We start from the raw sequence: 23,199 nt of genomic DNA on the forward strand, positions 1-23,199 counted from the left end.
TCGAAAATATATTGTTTCTGAATTATCCTTAGATATATCTTGTCCTGCATCTATAGCTCATGTAACGTCCATGTGCAATCATTACCCAAGTTTTGAAATATTGTGAGATAGATCGAAAAAACCGGTCCATATAGAGATACCTAGTCACTTTTTTGGTAGTTGGAGGGTTTAAAAAAACAATACCGCTGCCTTTTTTCCTCGGTTTACCTAATTATTTTTTAAATTTGGAACACAAAAGCGAGCGTAATTTTTTTTCGCTTAGTTGGTGAATGCACAAATTGCAAAAATCATCAAAGTGAATAATCAAAGTATGGGTGACTTTCGACGGCGCCCCAGAGTGCGCTGCGCCCAGGAGCCTGACTTTGATAGCTGGCCACCACGCGCTATCGAAGGCCCCCTCTATATCCAATGACACCAGGACACTTCTTCAGCCTCAACTTGTCCTGTCAGGTTTTTCGCACTCCCTGCATTATAGGTTAAGTTGTCGTTATTTGAGGTTCCTGTCAAACAGAATATGATGCTTCTTTTTTATTCCGTTCTTAGGTACTTCAAGAACGCCTACAATTTGAAATGGAAGACTACATATTTATGTTGGATACCTCTGAATAACGGCAGAGAAAATCATCGTGATCCGTCTTGGGAAGTGTGGGTGTAGTGATTAATATTTCCTAAGAAAGTGAATCAAATCAAGTAAAACATTTCAAAAGCCTCAGTTCTCAAGATATGGCCACAAAGGCTGTCGTCATTTTGAGAGTATCGGTAGGGTTCTCCAGCTTGAGGACGGATGACCTAACTGCAATAGGTCTAACTTAAAATAGAAATAAAACTCAGGGTAAGTTTAGATTTTCGGTTTAAATAATTTAATTTCAGTCTAAATAGACAAAGATAACTAATTTACAATAATGTAAGATTGCTTTCTTTTTACAATGTAATTTCTTGCTGAACGTGTTTACATATTGCTATCGAATGCAGCGTTAATCAGCCTCTCTATATAAAGCTAAGACCTTCCAGCTGTATAATTTTGCGAAAGAATAACACATGATTCATTAATACAGTCAGCTTGACCTATTTGCACTTTTCCTCAAAATAAATGTTGGTCATTTGAGCCCTTAAAGAGCAAACACTTATGACCAATCAATCTAAAATAAAACTTCGGTCATACATTAAGTATGTAGCTATTTTTGATAAATACTACGTGCTTTTTGTTGCAAAAGTTCTAGTATTTAATGTGTAAATACGAACTACATTCAGTAATTTTTTTTCATTATAAAGGAGTAACATTATATACATTTCATACACGCCTACATATCCTTGCAAACTTAGACATTTATAATCTTAGTAGGATCTCGTTGGTACGATCAATAGTAGGACAAAGACACATCATAAAAAATTGCTATGGCTCGTACAGGTAAGCCTACCAATTTGTATAATCACTTGATGTCTGCAAAAATTCAGGTCATTCGAATGCAGGCTTTATAGGTATACCGATCGAAGCTCGCTGCACCGATGCCAATGACGGGCCGCTCAGCTTAAACTGGAAGTTGCACTGCACCAAAATATTATGCTAATATCTGTGTCACATTAACCAACTCGTACCTACCCTGAGATCAATTCGCTTGAATCATTTTATTAAGTTGATGTTGAATAGCGTGGGCTATGGTTGTTTATGTGATTAAGAATGCGTGGGCCTGTAACTTATTAAACTTGCATCCCTTGTGTTTGTAGATTTGGAACTGCTAGCAAGCTGAAGAACTATTGATATCTGAACCTCCTGTTGAAGAGAGAATGTCAATAATGATGATAACAAATGTATTTAGAACACTTTTATATTCATAAAGCTACTTCATACAATCAAAATTAAAAATGGAACAGAAAAACCTATACCAACATCAAACAAAATATGACCCTCAACTCCTTAATAGCTATGATTTTCATGAATAAACAGAAATGTATAAAACTAGGTCATTTTCACCCAAGTCACCCACTTCGCGCTTGCTTTTCATAGGATTACAGTCGATACACGCCTGAAGCCATGTAAGTCTAGTGTATTCAGAGAGATTCCACAATCACGAGTGACTTGCACGGAACTGTTATGGGTCTGTGAAGTGTTTTAATAAATAGCCGCGTATAACAAGTGATTTGACCTTTAAGTCGAGTGATTACCTAAACGTATATTTTATAGCGTGTTGATACTTAAATCGCGATCTAATGGTTCATGGGCTTTTTATGAAACAAAAACACAGAGACGTAGGGGAGCATGGTAATTTCTGTATTATTGAATAGATCGTGTATGATGTGTATGTACCTACACTAACAGCGCAGTGTTGTGATTGTGACTAAGGTTCGTGATTAAGTAAGCAATAAGTTTAGCGGCTTTTACACCATTTTTGGTATGAGTCCAACAGTGAGATGTAAGCGCAGCTTACGTGTCGCAAAGGTCTGGTGGGCGCGATGGCGCGGCATCAAGGTGTGAGGGGCGCCGGCGCAGACACAATCCGCGAGTCAGTTGCGAGGAGCGCGCGCGCACTCTGCGACACACGATACGAACGACTCTCGCGACCATTATTTACTTTGTACATGGCAATTGTTTGACGATATTATATTATGTGATAAGTTTTTATTTAAAATTATTTATACGTGGTAATTTAAGAATCTCCTATATCAAATAAATATATAAAGTTTTATGTTTTAAATTAAAATTGTGGGACCAAAATGACGATAAAAAATAAAAAGACTAAGCAATCAAAAACTTCAGAAGTGACTTCTTCTGGTAGTGCATCGACTAGTGTCCAGAAGACAAGTTCAACAACTTCGGTGCAGAGCAGCAGTAACACACTGCAGAAGGTCAGCTCGTCTGGTAAGAAGGTCCGCTATATCGAGGTAAAGGTCGAGGAAGATGACCCACTTATGATAACCGACATTTCCGATCACACTTCGATCGCCGGCTCTACCATATCGGAGCACTACAACAGTCACCCGCACTACATCATAACAGAAGCTCCTTCTATTAGTGACTTATCTCAAACACGATCACTGGAACATCACGTAAGTGATATGGCACAGTCAACTACTGGTGAATACGTATCTAGTTCGGTGCTACAGGAATCTTCCTCGTCGCACCAACAGAATTCTAAATCGGAAACATTCCAGACATCATCAACTTCCGTGCAGCAGTCGGGTTCTAGTCATAGCCAATCATTTGACAGAACCACTGATTCTTCTGCTCCTAATCAAACTCTTAATACCGGCTTCATTGATAACTCGTCGTCTAACGTTTCTTCTTCTAACACATATTTGAAACGATCTCAAAATGCAAACGCTACTGATTCCTTTCTTCAGTCAGAGCGCCAGAGTTTAGTGAATCAAACGTCGACATCTAACTCAAAGGATCACCATAATATTAAGCAAGGCGACCGCGTAACTTATCGCAACTCTCCTGAACCGTCGCAGAGAAAACAAACTGTGCGTTCTGATTCATCAAACTTTTATGGAGGCGAAGGCAGCTTGGACAAAAGAGGAAATGTCAAAGAATATAGCAGCACTTCACAAACAAGTGAAACTAAAAGTAGCAACATCACGAAGTCTTCCTCGTCCTCGTATGTCGTCGAAATTGTTGACGGCAAAGAACGAATCATTGATAGTTCTAAGAGGGAGTGGGGTGATGCTCAAGAACATGCATCAAAGGAAGCTTATGCAAGCATTAGTGGCACTGATATAAAACCACAGTCAGCTCACAGCATCCAGAACTATGATATGAAATCAAATTTCGACACAGGCAAGGACGGGAAAAAACCAACCAGTGAAATGATTGTTAAGGAAGACTCTAAATTCATTAAAGACGGCAATCAAATGACTTCGCATTCCAGTGTCGTCACAGAGAAAGATAACGTTGCTAAGCATCAACAATATATCACAAACCGCGAGCACTTAACAGCTAATCAACAACATCTGCTTAACCGCGATCAACAGTATATAACTCATCACGATAATGTGGCGTCTAACCAACATCAAAAAACAACTCAACAACAACTGACATCTGATCAACAGTACACAAAACGTGATCACACTACGACTGATGAACAGTACACAACTCGTGAATATTTAACATCCGATCAGAGAACAACATCCACTAAAGATGATCGTTATCAATCAAGGAACGTTTCTGACAACACTAATATAATCCGGAAAGATGTTGTTGATAATGTCACAATCAATAAAGGTACAACTGACGATCGACGACGCAATATGAATCAAACGGATTCATCCAATTTTTATGGCTACGACACCACCATTCAAAATGAACTAAACAAAGTGGGTAAAATATTACAAGTGCCTAATACAGAAAACATAAACTTTTCTACAAAAATAATGAAGAGTAACACAAGCAGTGCTCAGCAAGCTTCTACTTCCTCTTACGTTGTTGAAATTGTTGATGGTAAAGAGCGAATCGTCGACACCTCTCACAGAGAATGGGGAGATAATAAAGAACACTCTACTTACGAGAAAAGTCACAATGTAAGTGGTACAGGGATGAAACCTGAGCATGAGTATACGAGGCACGTCCTTGACAAAGAATCTCACTATGACACTGGTAAAGATGGTATACCAAAAAGTTCCTTACAAGTATCAGAAGAATCGGCTTTGTATAAGAATGGGAAAGAAATAGCCTCGACTAGCAACCGGTACGGTGGTGATTTTACCAAGAAAAAAGCAATTACTGAATATGTCCCCGATGACAGACATGATGTGCATAATAAACGCATTCATGACACGACTGATAAAGATATTCATACTACGACTCATAAGATCTCGTCAACTGATACTCAGTCCCACACAACAGATATTAGGGATGTGAAAGACACTGTTGACTTTGTGACTACCGAAAAAGAAAACTTAACAAAAGAATCCACATCTACCACCACTTCTCAATCGAAAGATACTTTGACTACTTATGAAAGGAGCACCGGGACATGGAATGGAAAGTTTGTGTATGAAAAAGATGATGACAGGCCCAAAAGACCGAAGGAAATGTCGCCGTTCGGAAGACCTGAACAACCAAGACATCACTTAAAGCGACAAGATACAGAAGAAAACATAATTTTGTCATCAAGAGATATAAAAGATTTTACATCAATTAGTGACCTGCGAAAGATTATTGAAACTTCAAAGTTTAACAAGGATGTACGAGTAAGCAACAAAAATATAGTTATTAACAGAAACATTGATGACCGTATCCTGAAGGAAATAATCGAGACTGTTAAGAAGTATCCATTTAAAAGGATCGAAAAAGTGACATTGGGAACTAAAATTAATGAAGATGTAAAAGATCTTTATGAAGGAATTGATACAGAGGAAACTACTGTATTGACATCCACTACTGGCGAAACAACCAGAAAAGCTTTTGAAGTAGAAAAGAATAGAAGTCAAATCGAAGTTACTCGTTATATCACCGAGAATGGCATTACAAGGAAAATTACGACCTATGAGGATGCTAAAGAGGACGACAAGATCAGAACGGACGTCTACGTCGACAAGAGCGCGTTAGACTTCAAAAACTTGGTAAGAACTTAACTTTATTTATTATTTTCAATCTAGTGGCCCAAAGTCAAATTAAATATCAAAAATTGTTTATTGAAAGTAGGCTAGTTTTTAGCACTTTTTCACCTCAAATTTACAAAAGGACAGCACCCCCAAAACCACGCTTTCACTAGCTGGCTAGTGCGCCAAACTAAATATTATCATGATCGGTTTTTAGGGTTCCGTACCTCGAAAGGAAAAAACGGAACCCTTATAGGATCACTTTGTTGTCCGTCTGTCTGTCTGTCTGTCTGTCTGTCTGTCTGTCTGTCTGTCTGTCTGTCAAGACCCTTTATCTTAAGAACGCGTGGACGTATCAAGCTGAAATTCACATGAAATACTCGGGTCTATTGTCCCTTTAGGCTGTGAAAATATCAAGCTTCTAAGCCAAGCCAATCAAAAGATATAACCGATTATGTCGATATTTTCAACAAATTCTCGACACTCGCAAAGGAATCAAAACCTACAGGGTACTTCCCGTAAACTCAGAATCTTGAAATTTGGCATGAAGCATTGTTATATAATGCAAATATAGGAAAAATTGCGAAAATCTCATTTTTTTTGTTATATAATATAATAAAAATATTTTAATAAAATGAAACTTACTACCTTATTTCTCACGAACGAATAAAGGTACCAAATTGAAATTTATACCAAATACATAGGTCTATTGTCCCTTTAAGTAATGAAAAAATCAAACTTCTAAGTTAACGCGATCAAAAGATACAGCAGTTTTACCGACACCTTAGACGAATTTCCGTCACACGCTAGGGAATCAAAACCTACAAGGTACTTCCCGTGAACTCAGAATCTTAAAATTCGGCACGAAGCAACGTTATATAGTACAGATAAAGGAAAAATTGCGAAAATGATTTTGAAGTTACAAAAAATATTAAAATATTATTTTTGCTTACATGACATAAAATATTTTTTAATAATTATAAACTTACTACCTACCCTTTTTCACATGAACGCGTAGAGATATTAAAGTTTTGAATAAAAAGTGAAATTCAAATCAAACACTTCTTAAATACAATGGCCTCTAAACTGTGAAAAAATTTAAATCATTCAAAGGTCATTGGGCACCTTAGTATGAAAACCATACCCACGGCGGATACGAACGAAATATGGCACAGTATAATGATAAAGGCTCTGATTTACTATGGCATTAGTCGCATCAATGTGAACCATGGGAATCTAGAGAAAATCAGGTGTAAACATCAAATATTTTCCTCATTTCAATGGGGAATTTAAACGACCAAGTTTGACGGATTTGAGAAATCATTTCTTTGTAGTGAAAGAGTATACTCGCCGTTTATTTCCATTGTCATCAGGTCAGGATCTGATGATGGAAATCCTGAGAAATCGAGGGCAACTATCAGAAATTGTAGGCATGCATAGGATTAAAACTTGATTCTCAGATGTATGTCTGGTGATACTATCAAACAGTGAAGGTTTAGAGCTTATCTGATGATGGAGACGTGAGAAAGTCGAGAGAACTCGGTATGTTTTAGTTACGTCGTGTTTGGGCTTATATTATTCGTATTGACGAGAACTTTTCACAAAAGTTAAAAATAAAAACTTTTTACAATAAAAAAAAACAACTTCTAAAACAACAAGAAAACTGTTTATATGCATCGGTCTAGATCTCGGTGGTTAAATAAATATAGATGCATCCTCTAGACACCGACTTCTAGACCGATGCACCTAACATCTTTTTAATTTCATTCTTGCTTTTGTTTTCTTGTTGCTTTTTTATATGTTTGAAGTTGGATTTGTCTGTAAAATGCTACAAAATAAAATAATGCCGACTTTATAAAACAAAGAAAGGGACAGAATTACACTTTTGTCAAGGCTCTAGAAACGTAAAGCCAGCAGCCCCGAATCCTACTCTCTAGAAGTCGTTGTTACAATTCGACAGCTACAAGTCGTCAGGCGGTCTGCTTTAACCCAAGTTAGTAGTGAATTCTCATCACCTAAAATAAAATAAGCTCCAACACAAGGTTACGTTATAAATTGTAAAGGAGTTCCCATAACTATATCTGATCTTAGCTGTCGATCCCACAATGGCAGTCAAACATATCTTTGTGGAAAGTCTTCGCCAATACGAATAAAATAAGCCCAAACACGTGGTAGTTGCAACATACCGTTCGGGAGTTCCCTTGACTCTCTGTAGTCTCCATAATCAAATCAGCTCCAAACCTTCACTGTTTACCAGTACCCTCAAAAATACACTCACATGTCTGGTTATGACTCGATGCGTGCCTACAATATTCAAGAGTTGCCCTCTATTTCTCAGGGTTTCCAGATCCTCATCAGATCCTGGTCATCCGGATTGGCACCTTCCTTCTTTATGAAATGTCTTTAACAATAAAAACTAGCATTGCAACCTGTACAATCCTCTGAAACTGCTTGTCTTTTATATTTTTCAAACGATCCTGGACATTCGTCTCCATGGAATTTTAATAAAATATTTATATTCAAAGAAACGTCATACCATTCTCCACGATTTAAAACTACTTTGATTCATGTCCGCCACTTTTTACAAAGCGGGTCAGATATGCCCCATGACTTTTAAGACATAATTAGTTATTTTCAATCAGATTTCTAAATGATGACTATAAAATGTTGTATATAAATAACTTCATTAAAATAACTTTTACAAGGTACTGGCCTACTATTTTAGTTATATTATAAAATAAAAAATATTAACTATTTTGACTCTCACGAAATTACCATAACTATGATTGTTCTAAACTGCACGGTTGGCGCGAAACTCACTTTTTATCTATACAGCATTTGTACGGAACCCTCGGTGCGCGAGTCCGACTCGCACTTGGCCGGTTTATTTTCAATGCCATAACTTTCCAGGGGCCCGATTCTCCTAATTTTACTCACATTCACATTCGACTGCGATCCAATCCCGACTCTATGACGATTGAAGCGTATGTGGCATTCCGCAATTTTTTTTTTAAATAAACGTTTTTATCCTTTTCTGTCATTCAGTAATGAATCATTTTGTCTGCAAATGATTTACGATTGCAATATGATTGTAGAGCAAACTACCGTATAGACCAAAATCACCAAAATAGCAGACCAATCGCAAACCAATCGACTGTCGTTGGAATACGATTGGTCTTATATTAGTAGCAGAATATGATACCCGATATGGTTAAAACTGCTATTGCGATTATATTGCGAGTCAATTTCTATTCGATTTTGACATTATTAACTTAGGAGAATCGGGCCCCAGTTTTGGTTCACTTGAGCCGATATCCGAATTGTATTGTTTTATCAGCGCGGAGAAAACATTTGACAATTTAGAGCAGGAGATAAAACTTTTATCCATTTCAGCGCGATGTCCAAACGACCGAAGACGTTATTCGAGAATACGACGTGGTGGACCGTGCTATCACGGACACCACGAGGGAGGATACCACCATCAGCACCGTCTATGATGAGAAGATCATCGATGATAGGACCACAATGCGAGACGACAGGACTACGATCGAAGAGACCGTCATCATTGACGAGACCAGGCCAAGAGGCGGCCCCAAGAAACCGGAGAAGATTGTCACTAAGGAACAGTGCATCTGCGAAATCTGCACTTGTGGGTGAGTACATTTTCTTCACTTTTATGTTTGTGATCACACCTTTTTCCATGATACGAGAACTATACAGTATATAGACAGTTATGCAAAATTACGTGCATCATAAAGAACTGGGCCAAATGTCAGTAACCTATTAGGGCATCCTTTAGTGTATAGCCAGTGACGGTAGTTAAATGTATACAATGTGGCATACTCTGGGAAATTGTTATTCAGATTGGATTCAGACATTAACGAATGGATGACATTTGGAACGACATTTCAATAAAATTTAGACTTATCAACTCGAAATCTTGAAAATGCAGTTTTTGTTTCTATAGGTATCTAGTTTATATTTATCAAAACTAAAGTCTTGAGTTCGGACATTATCAAGTCATCTATCTTGAAGTTTGACGTAATAAAAAGCTATAAATAAAGATTACATAAGTTTACTTGCATTCAAATAATTTTTATACAAACAATTTATACGTAAGCAATGCTTGTATTTGGACATATATTATCACTGCAATGTTATCGAGTTTGGTTTCTTGGAAGTGCACTAATTCGGCATCGGTAACGATAATCCTCTGTCACAACTCGCGATGTTATAGCACGTAAGATAATGTTGTCAGGTGCGCCACTGATATTAAGATAACTTTTGTAGGTTTCACACCATTATCTCTCTAATAAATAGGTCGCATGAAGAAAGACGTCAGCATTGTTTGAAGAGATGCAATTATGAATGGCAACGTAGTTTTAGAAAATATTTTCATGCATCATCTGTTGCAAGAAATTTTAACTACAAGTAGATACAAAATAGTTAAGAATTTAATAGAAATGTTGATAACAGCCAAACAATTCTTATCAAATAATAGTGTTGAAGTGTAGTGGCGTCTACATTTGCGAATAAAATTCTTTAAGTTTATACCAATTGATTGTCGAATCATGTTACGGTTCACGAATTAGTTGGAATGTAAAAAAAATAAAGAATAGACGACGAACGTGACGTTAAATTACGTAGTTTGTTACTAAGGCATGACGTAACGATTTATTTTGGTAATAATTTCTTTGTAATAACGTGGCAAGTTGACGCTGTGTTTAAACTTTTTTATATGTGTGAGTGAGCTTCACGATGACCGTGAAAAATCATCTGTGTAGTCACCTTTTTGTAGCATTGAAATCAATGAATATGAGTAGTCTGTTACGATGATTCAATATTATAAATGACTTTTACGGAATCGCTGTTGAAGTATTTGAAGTATGTGATAGCATTTAAATATGCCCATTGCTCTGGGGAAATCCGTGAATCGTATCTAAATGGAGTGAATATTACTTTATCTTATTATTTGTATAAACATACTTTATAATTAGATAAATATTTGGTAAATCACCTCTCCGCTTGTGCGTTTCTGACCCGTTGATCTGACTAATGAGGTGTTACTTGTGTAATCCCTTCTAACTACTTGTAACGAATCGTGTCGGGTGTGTCATAGTTAATGCCTTGTCCGTGTAGCACAAGCCTTGATTGTTATTGAACACAGACTTATTGATCGTAACCACGAACGTTATAAAACATTTTTGTTCAGCTTTTGAGGAAACTGCTAATGTTTCAATTATTTATCCTGCGTTCTGGATTTTGTAAAATGTCTAGCGAGACGTCGGTAGCATATGATTAAATGTCGATTAGTTGGTTACTTATTTAGAAGTGTTCATTGATTTTATCCGTAGGTGGGTGTCAGTACTAGCCAATGAATTAAATATTCATGAATCCATAGTCTAGTTCGTTGTCTTGACTTGTGTTTGACCCGAACTGTTCCAGATTGTTATAGTTTGTCGAATCTATCGTATGACACATACACAAATGTTTCGCTGTTCGCAGTGATTGTGTAGAGTGCTTCGGTTTTCATCGTACTCGCATCTGGCAGAGTGCCTAGTCGAAGTAAATATTTTTGTTATCACTTCTGTATTCCCAATGTCACGGGCAATCACGGCTGTGGCAATGTGATCGGTCAACTTTGTTTAAACAAACCATTTCTCAACTTAGCGAAAAGTTATATAAATGTGTAAAATTATTATAAGCTAATGTATGAGTCATGGTTCGACTCTATCGGTTTAGCAACAGCCTTTTATTGCTTGCTTAAGTCACACGGTGTGGGCTGTATTTCGATAATGCAATTAGTATCGCCCTCGATCTGAAACTCGTTTATGTATTTTATTTATACTTTCATAAATGCCCTGATAGTATCCTCGGCTTCCTGGCTCCTACCATTAAGAAGTCATTACATATTTTGTTTTTGTCATTCGTAATGGACTTCGTTCGGACAAAGAGTTCTGACGCTTGAGTATCCATTAAGATAAAATTCCATTAGCGTTAGAACATTGAAATTGTATTTTGGTTCTATGATTTATACTGTTATACACACGACATATTTTGTCATGTTTTTGTGGTTTATTGTAAGTGCTATTACCTCACATGCAATGAAAATGATTACTGACAATTAGTTTTAATTAAACGACCCGAATATTTAGATCACGCTGAAAACTGAACTGAGCCCACGTTACTCAAAATGTTCTATCTAATTCGCTAAACTCATATGTATAAAAAATGAATTTGTATGGACATATTCATAATCAGACAAATTAAATGAATCAATTAAATAAATTATAACTACTACTTCTTTAATTGTTTTTTAAACAGTTGAAGGATAGATAACGTATCATTCTGTTATCTACCGGTTCTTATTCAATAGAAGTATCAATAAATCTAAACATTACATAATCTAGCATTGACAAATAATATCAGAACATTAATAGGCTTAGATATCGGTAGTTGTAATCATAACACCATAAAACATGCATTAAAATTGGGTGTGTTTACGATAGAAGAAAATTCAATGGGTTTTTACGTGGCGCACTTTCATAGGTCTGTAGGAAATGTTTAAACCGCTCTTTAAAAAAATTCAGCTATTCATTTTGTTAGTAGGAAAACTGATGGTAAATTCAGAAGCGCTCACGTCATAATTCCTGGAATAAAACAGACTGACAAATTCGCAGAAATCTGTCTAAGAAACCATTATATCCAAGAGAAGATAGTCAGACAGCTTTTCTGAAACAAAGTTACGTAGGATAGGAACTCCGATTCATAGCAATGTAGGCGGTAAATAGCAACAGAGATGAGACATCAACAAACCTACTATTCATATCTAGGTACCTATATCTATGAATAAGTTCCATCGAAGTTAAAGCAAGTGCGTTCACAGGTAGCGTGTGTACTCGAGCGCATCACACTTCCTCGCTTCACGGTGATAGGTCGACGATTCCCCACATCTGAGTAAACAATGCCAGACAATAGCTTTTGGAATGACATTCTTGTAGGAGAATTTACGTATACTTAATATTAGCTTTTCGAAAACAAAACACGGGTGTTTTAGAATAAGGTTATGCTAGTTTCAAAGGTTTGGCAGAAGTCTTTATAAGATGATGATTTTGGATAGATTTTTGTAGCAAACAATACAGTATATTGTATATTGGTACTAGACCTAACTAATCGTTCAATTCAATTGGCTTAGATATCAAATTTCCAAATAGACACACCAACGCTTTCATTTAAAATTCATAGGCCGAAAATGTTGGCGGTTAGTGTCGACCTATTAAAGGATTACTGCAATAAATTGTAAGTTTTGAAATAGTTGAACGAATGTATCTCGTTGGCTGCCCACTATGGCATTACATCACGCTATAGCGTGTGTTCTGTTCGCAGTGACCGAGCACGAAGGACACTTTTAAAATTAAAGTCAAATAAAACACTGACATTAATGTATCTAACGCAGTGTCATGGGAATATCAACCCAAGCAACATGCCATTTAGATCTACATTTGCGCACACACGCAATGTTTAAACTTTAGTAAATTCTAACTAACTAGCTGCTGCAAAATGTTTTCCTATTCATGTTGAGAAATTGCGGTGGTACCGTACCGCGCCAGTCACCTCTATCTAACATCAACTGTCTACATTCTATACGTATATCGTCTTCATCATGTAAGACTGATGATCCGGTTAATTAACTCCGATTCATTTTAATCAAAAGTATAAATGAATGTTGATTGAGTCTCAGAAATCGTTAAAATAAATGACGTCGTGTTGTTTCTTCCTCAATGTTCAAACATTTGTGCATGGACATGGACGTCGTAAAGACGGTAAAGACTAGTTTCTGATATGTATAATGAATTTAAATTGACTATAAGATATTAAAAAAAATTGTTTGGAATTCTAATAATACGGCGAAACTACAATTAATATACAATTATTTGCGTAAGCAGAAATTCTTCAAACTGAACTTAAAGGTCCAACAGAAGTCATGGAGTCTTTTTTTTTTTTTTTTTTGGCATGGGGAAAATCCTCATGGACTTCCCTCCACCTGGGGTCTGTGGAGGGGGTGTGCCGGACTCTTACCGGCTAAAAACCCACCCAGTGTTGCCTTCTATTACCTATTGTCGAGGGCACGGGTATCGCCAAAGCATTCTTCCGCACCCCCGACAGGTATTGGCCCGCCAGATGTTCAAAGGCGGGCCCCGTCAACCTCTGTGGCCGTCACCCAGCGGCCACAGCAAACTCTACTAAGAGAGGCGCGCGCAACACAACGCCACCGTCTCGAGGCCTATTTCTGATCGGACGACAGACGCCCCTAGTCTGTCGCCCGCAGGCCGCGCCCTATGGTGGCCGGAGATCAGCCACCCTGCGACGCCCACCACGTCTGCTGCGGGCGGGGAGAGAGGAAGCAGTTTCTCTCTCCCTTTCCGCCGCCTCCTTTAAAACCATCACATCCTCACAAAAGGAGGCGACGGCGTTCCACCCTTTTCTTCGCTGCCGACCATGCAGGACACGACAGCCGGCAGCGAAAGACTTCCCGCAGCATCTACCGCTGCCGCTAGGTTACGGCGCTGCGTTGCCCATGCTGGGCATTCCACCAACGTGTGCAGCGCCGAGTCCTCGCTGCAGATCCCACAGTGGTGGCATTCGGGCGTGGGCTCCCGGCCTATGCGACACAGGAACTTTCCGAAACACCCATGCCCGGTAAGAACCTGTGTCAGGCGGAAACTGAGGGCGCCGTGGCTTCTCTCCAGCCACTCCTTCATAACGGGCCTGATTGCCGCGACAACGGCGTGCCCTGCCGTGGGTCGCGCAAGTCGCTGCTCCCATTCCACCATTAACACCTGGCGGAGCTCTGCCCTGCGCGCCTCAACTTGTCGAGGCACGAGGCACTCACCCCGCTGCACTGCTTCCTCGCGCCATGTATAGAGTGACGCGAGGACTTTCCCGTCTAGGTCCCATGGTGGGGATCCGGCTAGGAGGCATGTCGCTTCAAAGGAGATCGTACGGTATCCCCTTATGACCCTGATGGCCATCGCTCGCTGAGGTCTTCGCAGCACTGCAAGATTGCGGGCCGTCAGGGTGTTCGCCCACACTGGAGTCTACTCTAGCCTTCATTAGTCTTTATTTACCCGCTTAGATTAGCAGATAAGCCTACCACCAACCGTATACAATGAAAGCATGATCACGCATGGAACTTTTCTTTTCTCATTGTTTTTAATTTATCGACACCTCGAAATCTTAAAACATTTTCCCATCCGTTGATGATAGATTCGCAATGCTGGCGAGAATTAAATAAGATGATGAATAATTTGCAAAATTATGTGACTAAAATAATTAGCCTTTAATGTTTTGTCCACATAGATCAAGTTTTTATTGACAGGTCTCTAACGGGCTTGAATGAAATCGGAACAAGTTTCGCGATAACACTCTTGAGAAAGCAGTTAGTTTCTCCTTTCCTATTTTATAAACTGCTGACATTTAAGATTGTCAACTGCCAATGTCTTGTATTATACAATATTGTTTCTATTATTCGATGCTCGAAAACTGTCATAAAGTTAATAGGTGCCTAGCCGGAGTCAACCACTCATTCGAGTGTTCAATTAAGATATGATTTTAAGTCTCTAAATCGTCATTTTTGAACTAGTGGTTTTTTCTAGTGGCGAAATACAAGAAATTACATATTTTGCGATAAATATGATTATGATGTAGGTACACCACTAATCTTTCAACTTTCCAAATAAATATGCAAGTAGATAAGATTATTAAACGCATGTTAGTTTTTATCATTATTGCAACTGCTGTTTAATCTCTGATTAGATAGGTATAAGTTGTGTTATTTATGTAATTCGTTTAGTGTCGAGTGTCCTTGCATTCCATTGTTCTATCATCTTTAAAATTTCGCTTCCACGAATTCAATTCACTCGATTATTTTAAGATGGTTACACTCATTCGTCAGTATTCAGATTCATGGCATAAAATAACGTGGATATATGAATGGTTACTGAAAATAAAGAGCCATTTAAAAACGCATCAGTATTTCCCCTACTTTAGTTTTCATGTTAGCTTGACGTGACAAAATTGGTTGTTTATGTACTACATTATTGAAATATTAATATCTGACTGGTCGTCTCACCATCACATGGCTTACTTCGCTTAGGAACTTTAGAGATTTAAATCCGATTCGGTCTGATATTTCCAATCCATTGTTCTATAGTTCGGCCATTCAGAGAATGCGTTCCTGACACGTCGCGATTGAACTGACGACGTAACTTTGCAATGGCGTTGCAGTTACGATAAAAATATTTTTGCTGGTTGTTTACCGTTTTAACAATTGAGGAGCATTAAAACAACATTATTATATCAATAATCAATGAATGTTATAATTTTGTGCCAAACTGAGTGTCAAATAACTTGGTAAACAATATTTTTCTAAATCTATACTGCGCTATTACAAGGTTATGTCAGCGGTTTATATTTTGTAGTGCTGTGCTAAAAATAACAGGCAAGTATCGTAATCTGTTCTTATACAGTTATAATATAAAATAATACGTTTTGATTTTCTTTTTAAGAATTGGAAAATAATGGACTATAAGACTTATAGTTCGGCCATTCAGAGAATGCGTTCCTGACACGTCGCGATTGAACTGACGACGTAACTTTGCAATGGCGTTGCAGTTACGATAAAAATATTTTTGCTGGTTGTTTACCGTTTTAACAATTGAGGAGCATTAAAACAACATTATTATATCAATAATCAATGAATGTTATAATTTTGTGCCAAACTGAGTGTCAAATAACTTGGTAAACAATATTTTTCTAAATCTATACTGCGCTATTACAAGGTTATGTCAGCGGTTTATATTTTGTAGTGCTGTGCTAAAAATAACAGGCAAGTATCGTAATCTGTTCTTATACAGTTATAATATAAAATAATACGTTTTGATTTTCTTTTTAAGAATTGGAAAATAATGGACTATAAGACTTAATTATAACGTTTATGAAATATAAAAATAAAACTATGACCAAACCGCATTTTTATACTTAGATTAAAAATGGTAACCCCAAATGGCGTTATGGGCCGCCATTTTGTGACGCTAAAACAGTCGTCCGTTGTCGTTTCGTGCGCATAGACCACGTTTTTCAAGTGTTTTCGATCTGTTTTTATTTGATTACCCGGCTTTTGTTAGACCGAGATATCAGGATTGATTCTGTTATTGATAATAATATAATTATACATGTAGGCGAAGATGATGATGAAGACACCACCTCCTCAAGCAAATCGGAGTCTGATTAATATTCTGTTCGCACATTCAATTCAATGTACTTGTAACAAAGAATAAATAAAACAATTTTATTATATGAATATTACCTTTTTTTGGTTTCCACTTAAATAACTAAAATATAAAACAAATGATTCCGCCAATTTAAAACGAAAATAATCTTAAAATAATGCGGCGGTTCATTTTGAAGGAACGGTAACGAACTCAGTGTTATGTTGTGCCCATCACTAGTCGTGACTAACTGATAGGTGTCAGGAACGCATTCTCTGAACGGCCGAAGTATAATTATAACGTTTATGAAATATAAAAATAAAACTATGACCAAACCGCATTTTTATACTTAGATTAAAAATGGTAACCCCAAATGGCGTTATGGGCCGCCATTTTGTGACGCTAAAACAGTCGTCCGTTGTCGTTTCGTGCGCATAGACCACGTTTTTCAAGTGTTTTCGATCTGTTTTTATTTGATTACCCGGCTTTTGTTAGACCGAGATATCAGGATTGATTCTGTTATTGATAATAATATAATTATACATGTAGGCGAAGATGATGATGAAGACACCACCTCCTCAAGCAAATCGGAGTCTGATTAATATTCTGTTCGCACATTCAATTCAATGTACTTGTAACAAAGAATAAATAAAACAATTTTATTATATGAATATTACCTTTTTTTGGTTTCCACTTAAATAACTAAAATATAAAACAAATGATTCCGCCAATTTAAAACGAAAATAATCTTAAAATAATGCGGCGGTTCATTTTGAAGGAACGGTAACGAACTCAGTGTTATGTTGTGCCCATCACTAGTCGTGACTAACTGATAGGTGTCAGGAACGCATTCTCTGAACGGCCGAAGTATAATTATTTTATCCTCCATGATTACAAACACGGTTTATTCTTTACTTTATATTTTTTTAAATCTTTTTATGCTCGTTGCAGAAGTATTAACAAACTTAATAATACATTGTTTGTAGCAACGTTAACCATTATCAAATAATGCACGCCATGCTATCTCAATTCGTGTATCAGATAAAAGTGAATTACTTTATAATTATTGATGTTGCACTGCAGGGAAAAATATGAAATAATAAATGAATGAATATTTTAATGAATAAGCACTAAAGTATTACGTAGGCCTCTATTATTAGTTGCGCCAGACGTGGCCTTCTGCTGACCTCAGTGTCTCAGATACAAGTGCATTATTCACTTGCAACAATCCGTATTGCAGGTTATTTAAACAAATAGCATTTATTTGTTTAAATTTTCTGGTAATTAAATTAAAACTTGAACAAAGAAGTTTAGATGAGTCTAATTAGCCAATTGAGAAATGTAGATACGGTTTGGCTTATAACACAGGATCTCAAATGTTCCGATTTAGCAAGACCTAAGTATGAAGTGGTTCTAAACGTTAAATATCAACTGTGTATTGGTTTGAGCGCTCTATCCTTGCGAGAACAACAAATAACTTAGTCATATCTATCTAAAACGTTCCAAATAACACATGAACTCTGTCTGTGGCACACAGGCATAGACTAAAGATTTATGTTCGTCCACAATACAAAGAATCGATCATTCGTCCCGGATTGGGTTGCGTCACGCCACCTGTCCTTGTCGGAGTGCACGACTGATGTCAGCTCAACCAGAGATAAGCGCTGACAATGCTGCGTGTTTTCACATTCCAACTTACTGTAATTTATCTATACACTAGATAGTAAAATATCATCCTCTTTAGACTAAACATTCTACAGTAAACTTACTCTTTGGTTACAGCAAAACAATGACCTGTTTTAAAATGTATTCCGAGGTAATAAATAAACATAGAAGGCAGAAGTTCGCTAAAGATGTCGTGATAGCATTTAATTAATTACATTGATATACTCAGCAGCTATTTCCTAGAAGCACCTTAGCATACAAATTCTAACGTTAGCTATTTTTAGTGGTTCAATCAGAGAAAAATATCTCTAGGTTACCTACTCATCGTTCGTCATTTGAATACGTGTCTTTTAAATAAATAAATTAGCATTAACCGATTCGTAGAAATGGTAACAGCTGGAAGATTTCGCAAGTTTTAGCCTTATTGAGACTAGATCATTGCTTAGTCATGTTCATGTGTTTATATAACCTTCATAACGTTTATACTTTCAGTATTTTATTGATTTCAGCAGACTTTTGAATAATGAAAACTACGTAGGCGGTAAGACAACACAATGATAGCGTGTCCAATGGATCGATTAATTCCGTGGTATATTGCTGCATGAAAACATATGAGTAGATTAGATTCTATAATAAAACAGTGATTTAACTTTCATTCGATACAGTCATGACAACAAGCTAATTCGGAGTTTTATTACTACATACATCAAAATCAGTTAATCTGCATTATGGTCTTGTTCTTTTGTGAGGATAATGCTTTGACTTAGCACTTGTAAAAATGCTTTCAATATTTAAACAGTCGTAAAAATATCGTTTAGGATTTCTTAATCTAAAAATATTTCTGCTTGCAAGTTTAATATTCTGCCACAGGAATCGAATCGAACCGTCTTCTCTAAGTGTAGCGCTCGAAGGCTTTCATCACAAATCATACCAATAAAATTGCACTTAACGAGGACTGCTGGTGTTTATCAAAGGAAGCGAGTTCCAGTTGCCATTAATGCAATTAATTGGCGTTCATAAATACTGCTTTAATTAGCAGTGTCAGCGATTAACTGGTCCGTTGGTGAACAGTCATGGTTGGTCCGTGAAAGCGGACAGCGAACAGTGGTAGTTCGTAGATCATAGATTTGGTTAGCACCCGCGCAGAGTACTCGACTGTGACACGTGAGGCTTACGTGCGCGACCACCGTGACTGAGAGAGTTTTGTTATGGTTTGCAACATGCGCCTATTGACTACTGTGGTCCAAAGGGCTTAATGAACGCTACTGGTTCGTCGTACTGTGCCAGTACATCATTCGCCTCACTGCCCTTTCTTTGAGTAGTTCCATATCAAATCCAATTGACGAAGCCACTGTGCTTGTTGCAATTAATTTAAGTTGTTCCATCATTATGACTTGTACTGTAGTTTAATTAGAATTTGTTTATGTCACTGTTAAATATAGATAGTGGTTTTAAGGTAAGACAGTTAGGATTTAAAATATTTTTCCTTAACATTAGCATAGAAAGAGCGATTGTTTATTATGCAGAATATACAGTCAACTAAACATGTTTATAAGGATAATTGGAAACTAAACGATGTCCTGTGATCTCAGTTTCCGCTGGCTGTGTATAATCATGGCAATATGCTATGTCCTCTTGTACGTCACGTTATTGATCACGTTGCTCGATCGTCTGATGTCATTTGTGGTCGAGCTCACGAGGGCACGATATTGGGTCGCATGCTTCCAATCAGTCGTACAGGAATGGTAATTACCTAAGTACTAAAACGGACTGTTAGTACAAACAAAGTATGATTAATGTTTGTTATGTTAACAGCCTAACAGTAACAGGTAAATTAGTGATGGTTTTCTAAGTTGCCTTGGTGTTATTGTTGGTTTTATTTCGTTGACTGAGATTTCGATATAATTCATACAAGAGTTATAAGCATAAATCATATTTTACTACTCTCTAATCTCCCTTTGTATGATCAATAGCTCCATTACAAATTAAACAATAATAATAATTAGCTGTACAAAGCTTGTTACATCTATCATGGAACGTGACCGGATTGGCGCCCGTACGATAAGTGGAGCCGTTCTTAGCATTCAGGACACGTCTAGACCACAAGATGGGTTGACAAGTAGGATAGCCATATCAGGTATCTACACTACAATATAGGTAGAAAAAGGCAAAGGAAACCACGACCCAAAGATAATTACGTGCCTCTTTTTTGCATCGTCTAACCAGCTAACCTTCAAAATGTCTGGGATGAAGAATTTTTGTAACTATATATAGTTACCGGCTTCCAAGCGTAGATTTAAGTTTGGTAGAACCTGTTTCATTTGTACATGTAAAGTATACTACATATAGCTACGGCATTCAAATGAGACGAATGGGTTCTTTTACCTAACAGAATTGTTATCATTAACGTTCAAGGTGTTCTACACTCATAAAAGGTAAAATAATACGAAAGAAGGAATTTGTTTTTAAAGAAGTGATTTTATGTTAGCTAACACAAATTTGGTTTTCATTTTGAAATTCCACAGCATGGTATTTGTATTGTTTTGCAACACAAGTTATTGATTAATGTTTTGAATGTATATGGGAATAAATTCATACGTGTTCGATGCTTCATGTCGTAAGATATTACCATTACGAATGCACAAACTCGTTCCTAGCAGTCTGTACGTGAGCTAGAGGTATTGTATGCAAATCCCTGGTGGGAGCACATACCTCGGACCAGCGGGCCACGCCACACATGAGTGACATCCATAAAATCTAGGGTGCTATATTCTACAAGGCTCGTATTGTAAGACATTGTTGAACAGCATATAACTAAGTTAACGCTTATTTCAGTCGTGACTACAACATAGTTTAACATATTGAACAACATAATAGTTTCTTGGACATTAAACACGTTACAAATGTTCCATTTTTGACACCTTTGCAGTGATGTCACCTTTCGATATGGCAAGAATTCACAGCTTAAGATAAAGACGATTATAATGTACTTTGCACTGCGGCCAATTGCATTCGCCTTCATAAAACGACAATAAACCTCAATTTGAAGTTGCATCATGATGTCCACCTGTCGTCTGGTGAGATGGTGATTGAGTGATAGAGTCGCATCAAGCTAACGAGAATAACAAGTAAAGTGCTCAGGCGAATATTAGGCGCCCACTCGTCACTAGATCCTCAATTGAAAAATGTTCCTCGTCGCTAAATTGACCTTAGAACATCCTACGTCTCGTCTCGTAATAGGAAGAGATGTCTTTCGATACAATATCAATGTTTGTGTCTATAACCAAATTTGGTGAGCCGGCTTATTATACAGTGCCTACATCCTACAGTTCTCCAGCCAAAGTCGTTTCCGAATAATTACCGGCTTATTGCTAATTCGGAAGGAATGAGTCTAGCTGCTTGGAACAGACGGATTGTTTATTTGGATCAGTGTGGGTCGCTTTATGTTGCTTTCTTCTCGTGATATATAGCATTCTCTCGTATTTATTACAGCGTGAGAGTGATGTAAAAAGCCGGGTATTGTATACAAAATCGGCACGCCAATTAGAAAGATATGTGACGTGTAAAGTGGTGCAGGCTGCGACCTCAGGCGGCGTATTCGCGGCGATGATCTCACCGGGCCCACGTCCTCGCCTCGCTCAAACTCGTTTGTTGTTTACTCGTGTCGATGTAAGAACTTAACGTTTTCGAACACAGGACGTTCAGTATCAAGTGAGACGAGGTTTACGTCATGCAAACACTATATTTTGGCTTTTATTGCCTCAAAAATGACTTGTATCCTTATTTAACTTGACAATTTTGTCGTCTCCTGAGACGCTAGTTAAGGCATGGCAATTTTAGCCAAAGCTATTCTTTAAGTTTTTTAAGCTCAATTTGAGGATTTTAATATGGATATTATTTTCCGGAGTGCTGTTGTTTTTATGCTAAGATGAAGCACATTTTTTGTGTTGCATAGGAAGTGGTGAGGTAATCAGTCAATGGCGAATTTCAAGAGCAAAATAATTTTGCACAGGAAACTGGTCGGTTTTGAAACCTTTAATAAACTGCTATTGTGACCACAAGCGTTATTTAGATTTGTCGAGGACAAAACTCGGTTTGATGCTGTGTGAATGTAATTGATCATATTACAAAAAGAGATCATGATTGAGCGTAATCCTATGTTGCGTAATTTGGCGAATTACATTACGTGCTAGCTTGGTTAGTGTATAGACAGGTAGGCCATATGGTCGACGACCTTGCCCAGCATTGGCGGTGACTGGCAAACTGTTCCTGCACCCACACAATACAACAATTTCCAATTCATTAGACCACTTTTGAAAAATATGAGTTCATATTATTCTAAAACCTTATCCCACCCAAAACAAAAATGTGAAAGACTGCCAAGTTCGATAATATGGGAATGCTTCGCCTATAAAAGAAGTGAGATCTGAATAAGTACCAAGTTCCATACACATACCTCAGTTAAAAATAGTTACTTTTTAATGATGTTACTTGGCAAGTTTTCATACACCTTGTTATAAACCTACTAAACGCAATGAATCAAGTATTTAATTTTCTATTAAAACTTGCCAAGTAATCATCATTAAAAAGTAACTATTTTTAACTGAGGTATGTGTATGGAACTTGGTACTTATTCAGATCTCACTTCTTTTATAGGCGAAGCATTCCCATATTATCGAACTTGGCAGTCTTTCACATTTTTGTTTTGGGTGGGATTTCATTTATT

General features: G+C 37.3%; 1 protein-coding gene across 1 annotated transcript in view; it reads left to right on the top strand.

Moving 5' to 3' along the window:
• Nucleotides 1-2,500: 2,500 nt before the first annotated feature.
• The window catches only part of LOC124638320 (titin), a 36,999-nt gene continuing 16,300 nt past the window's right edge, over nucleotides 2,501-23,199 (top strand). The window contains exons 1-2 of the mRNA XM_047175255.1: nucleotides 2,501-5,559; nucleotides 8,932-9,191. Coding sequence (XP_047031211.1) covers nucleotides 2,713-5,559; nucleotides 8,932-9,191 — 3,107 coding nt within the window. The 5' untranslated portion in view covers nucleotides 2,501-2,712. The remainder of the gene's footprint in view (nucleotides 5,560-8,931; nucleotides 9,192-23,199) is intronic.

This window comes from Helicoverpa zea, chromosome 17 (genome assembly GCF_022581195.2).
Source record: "Helicoverpa zea isolate HzStark_Cry1AcR chromosome 17, ilHelZeax1.1, whole genome shotgun sequence".
NCBI classification, from domain to species: Eukaryota; Metazoa; Arthropoda; class Insecta; order Lepidoptera; family Noctuidae; genus Helicoverpa; species Helicoverpa zea.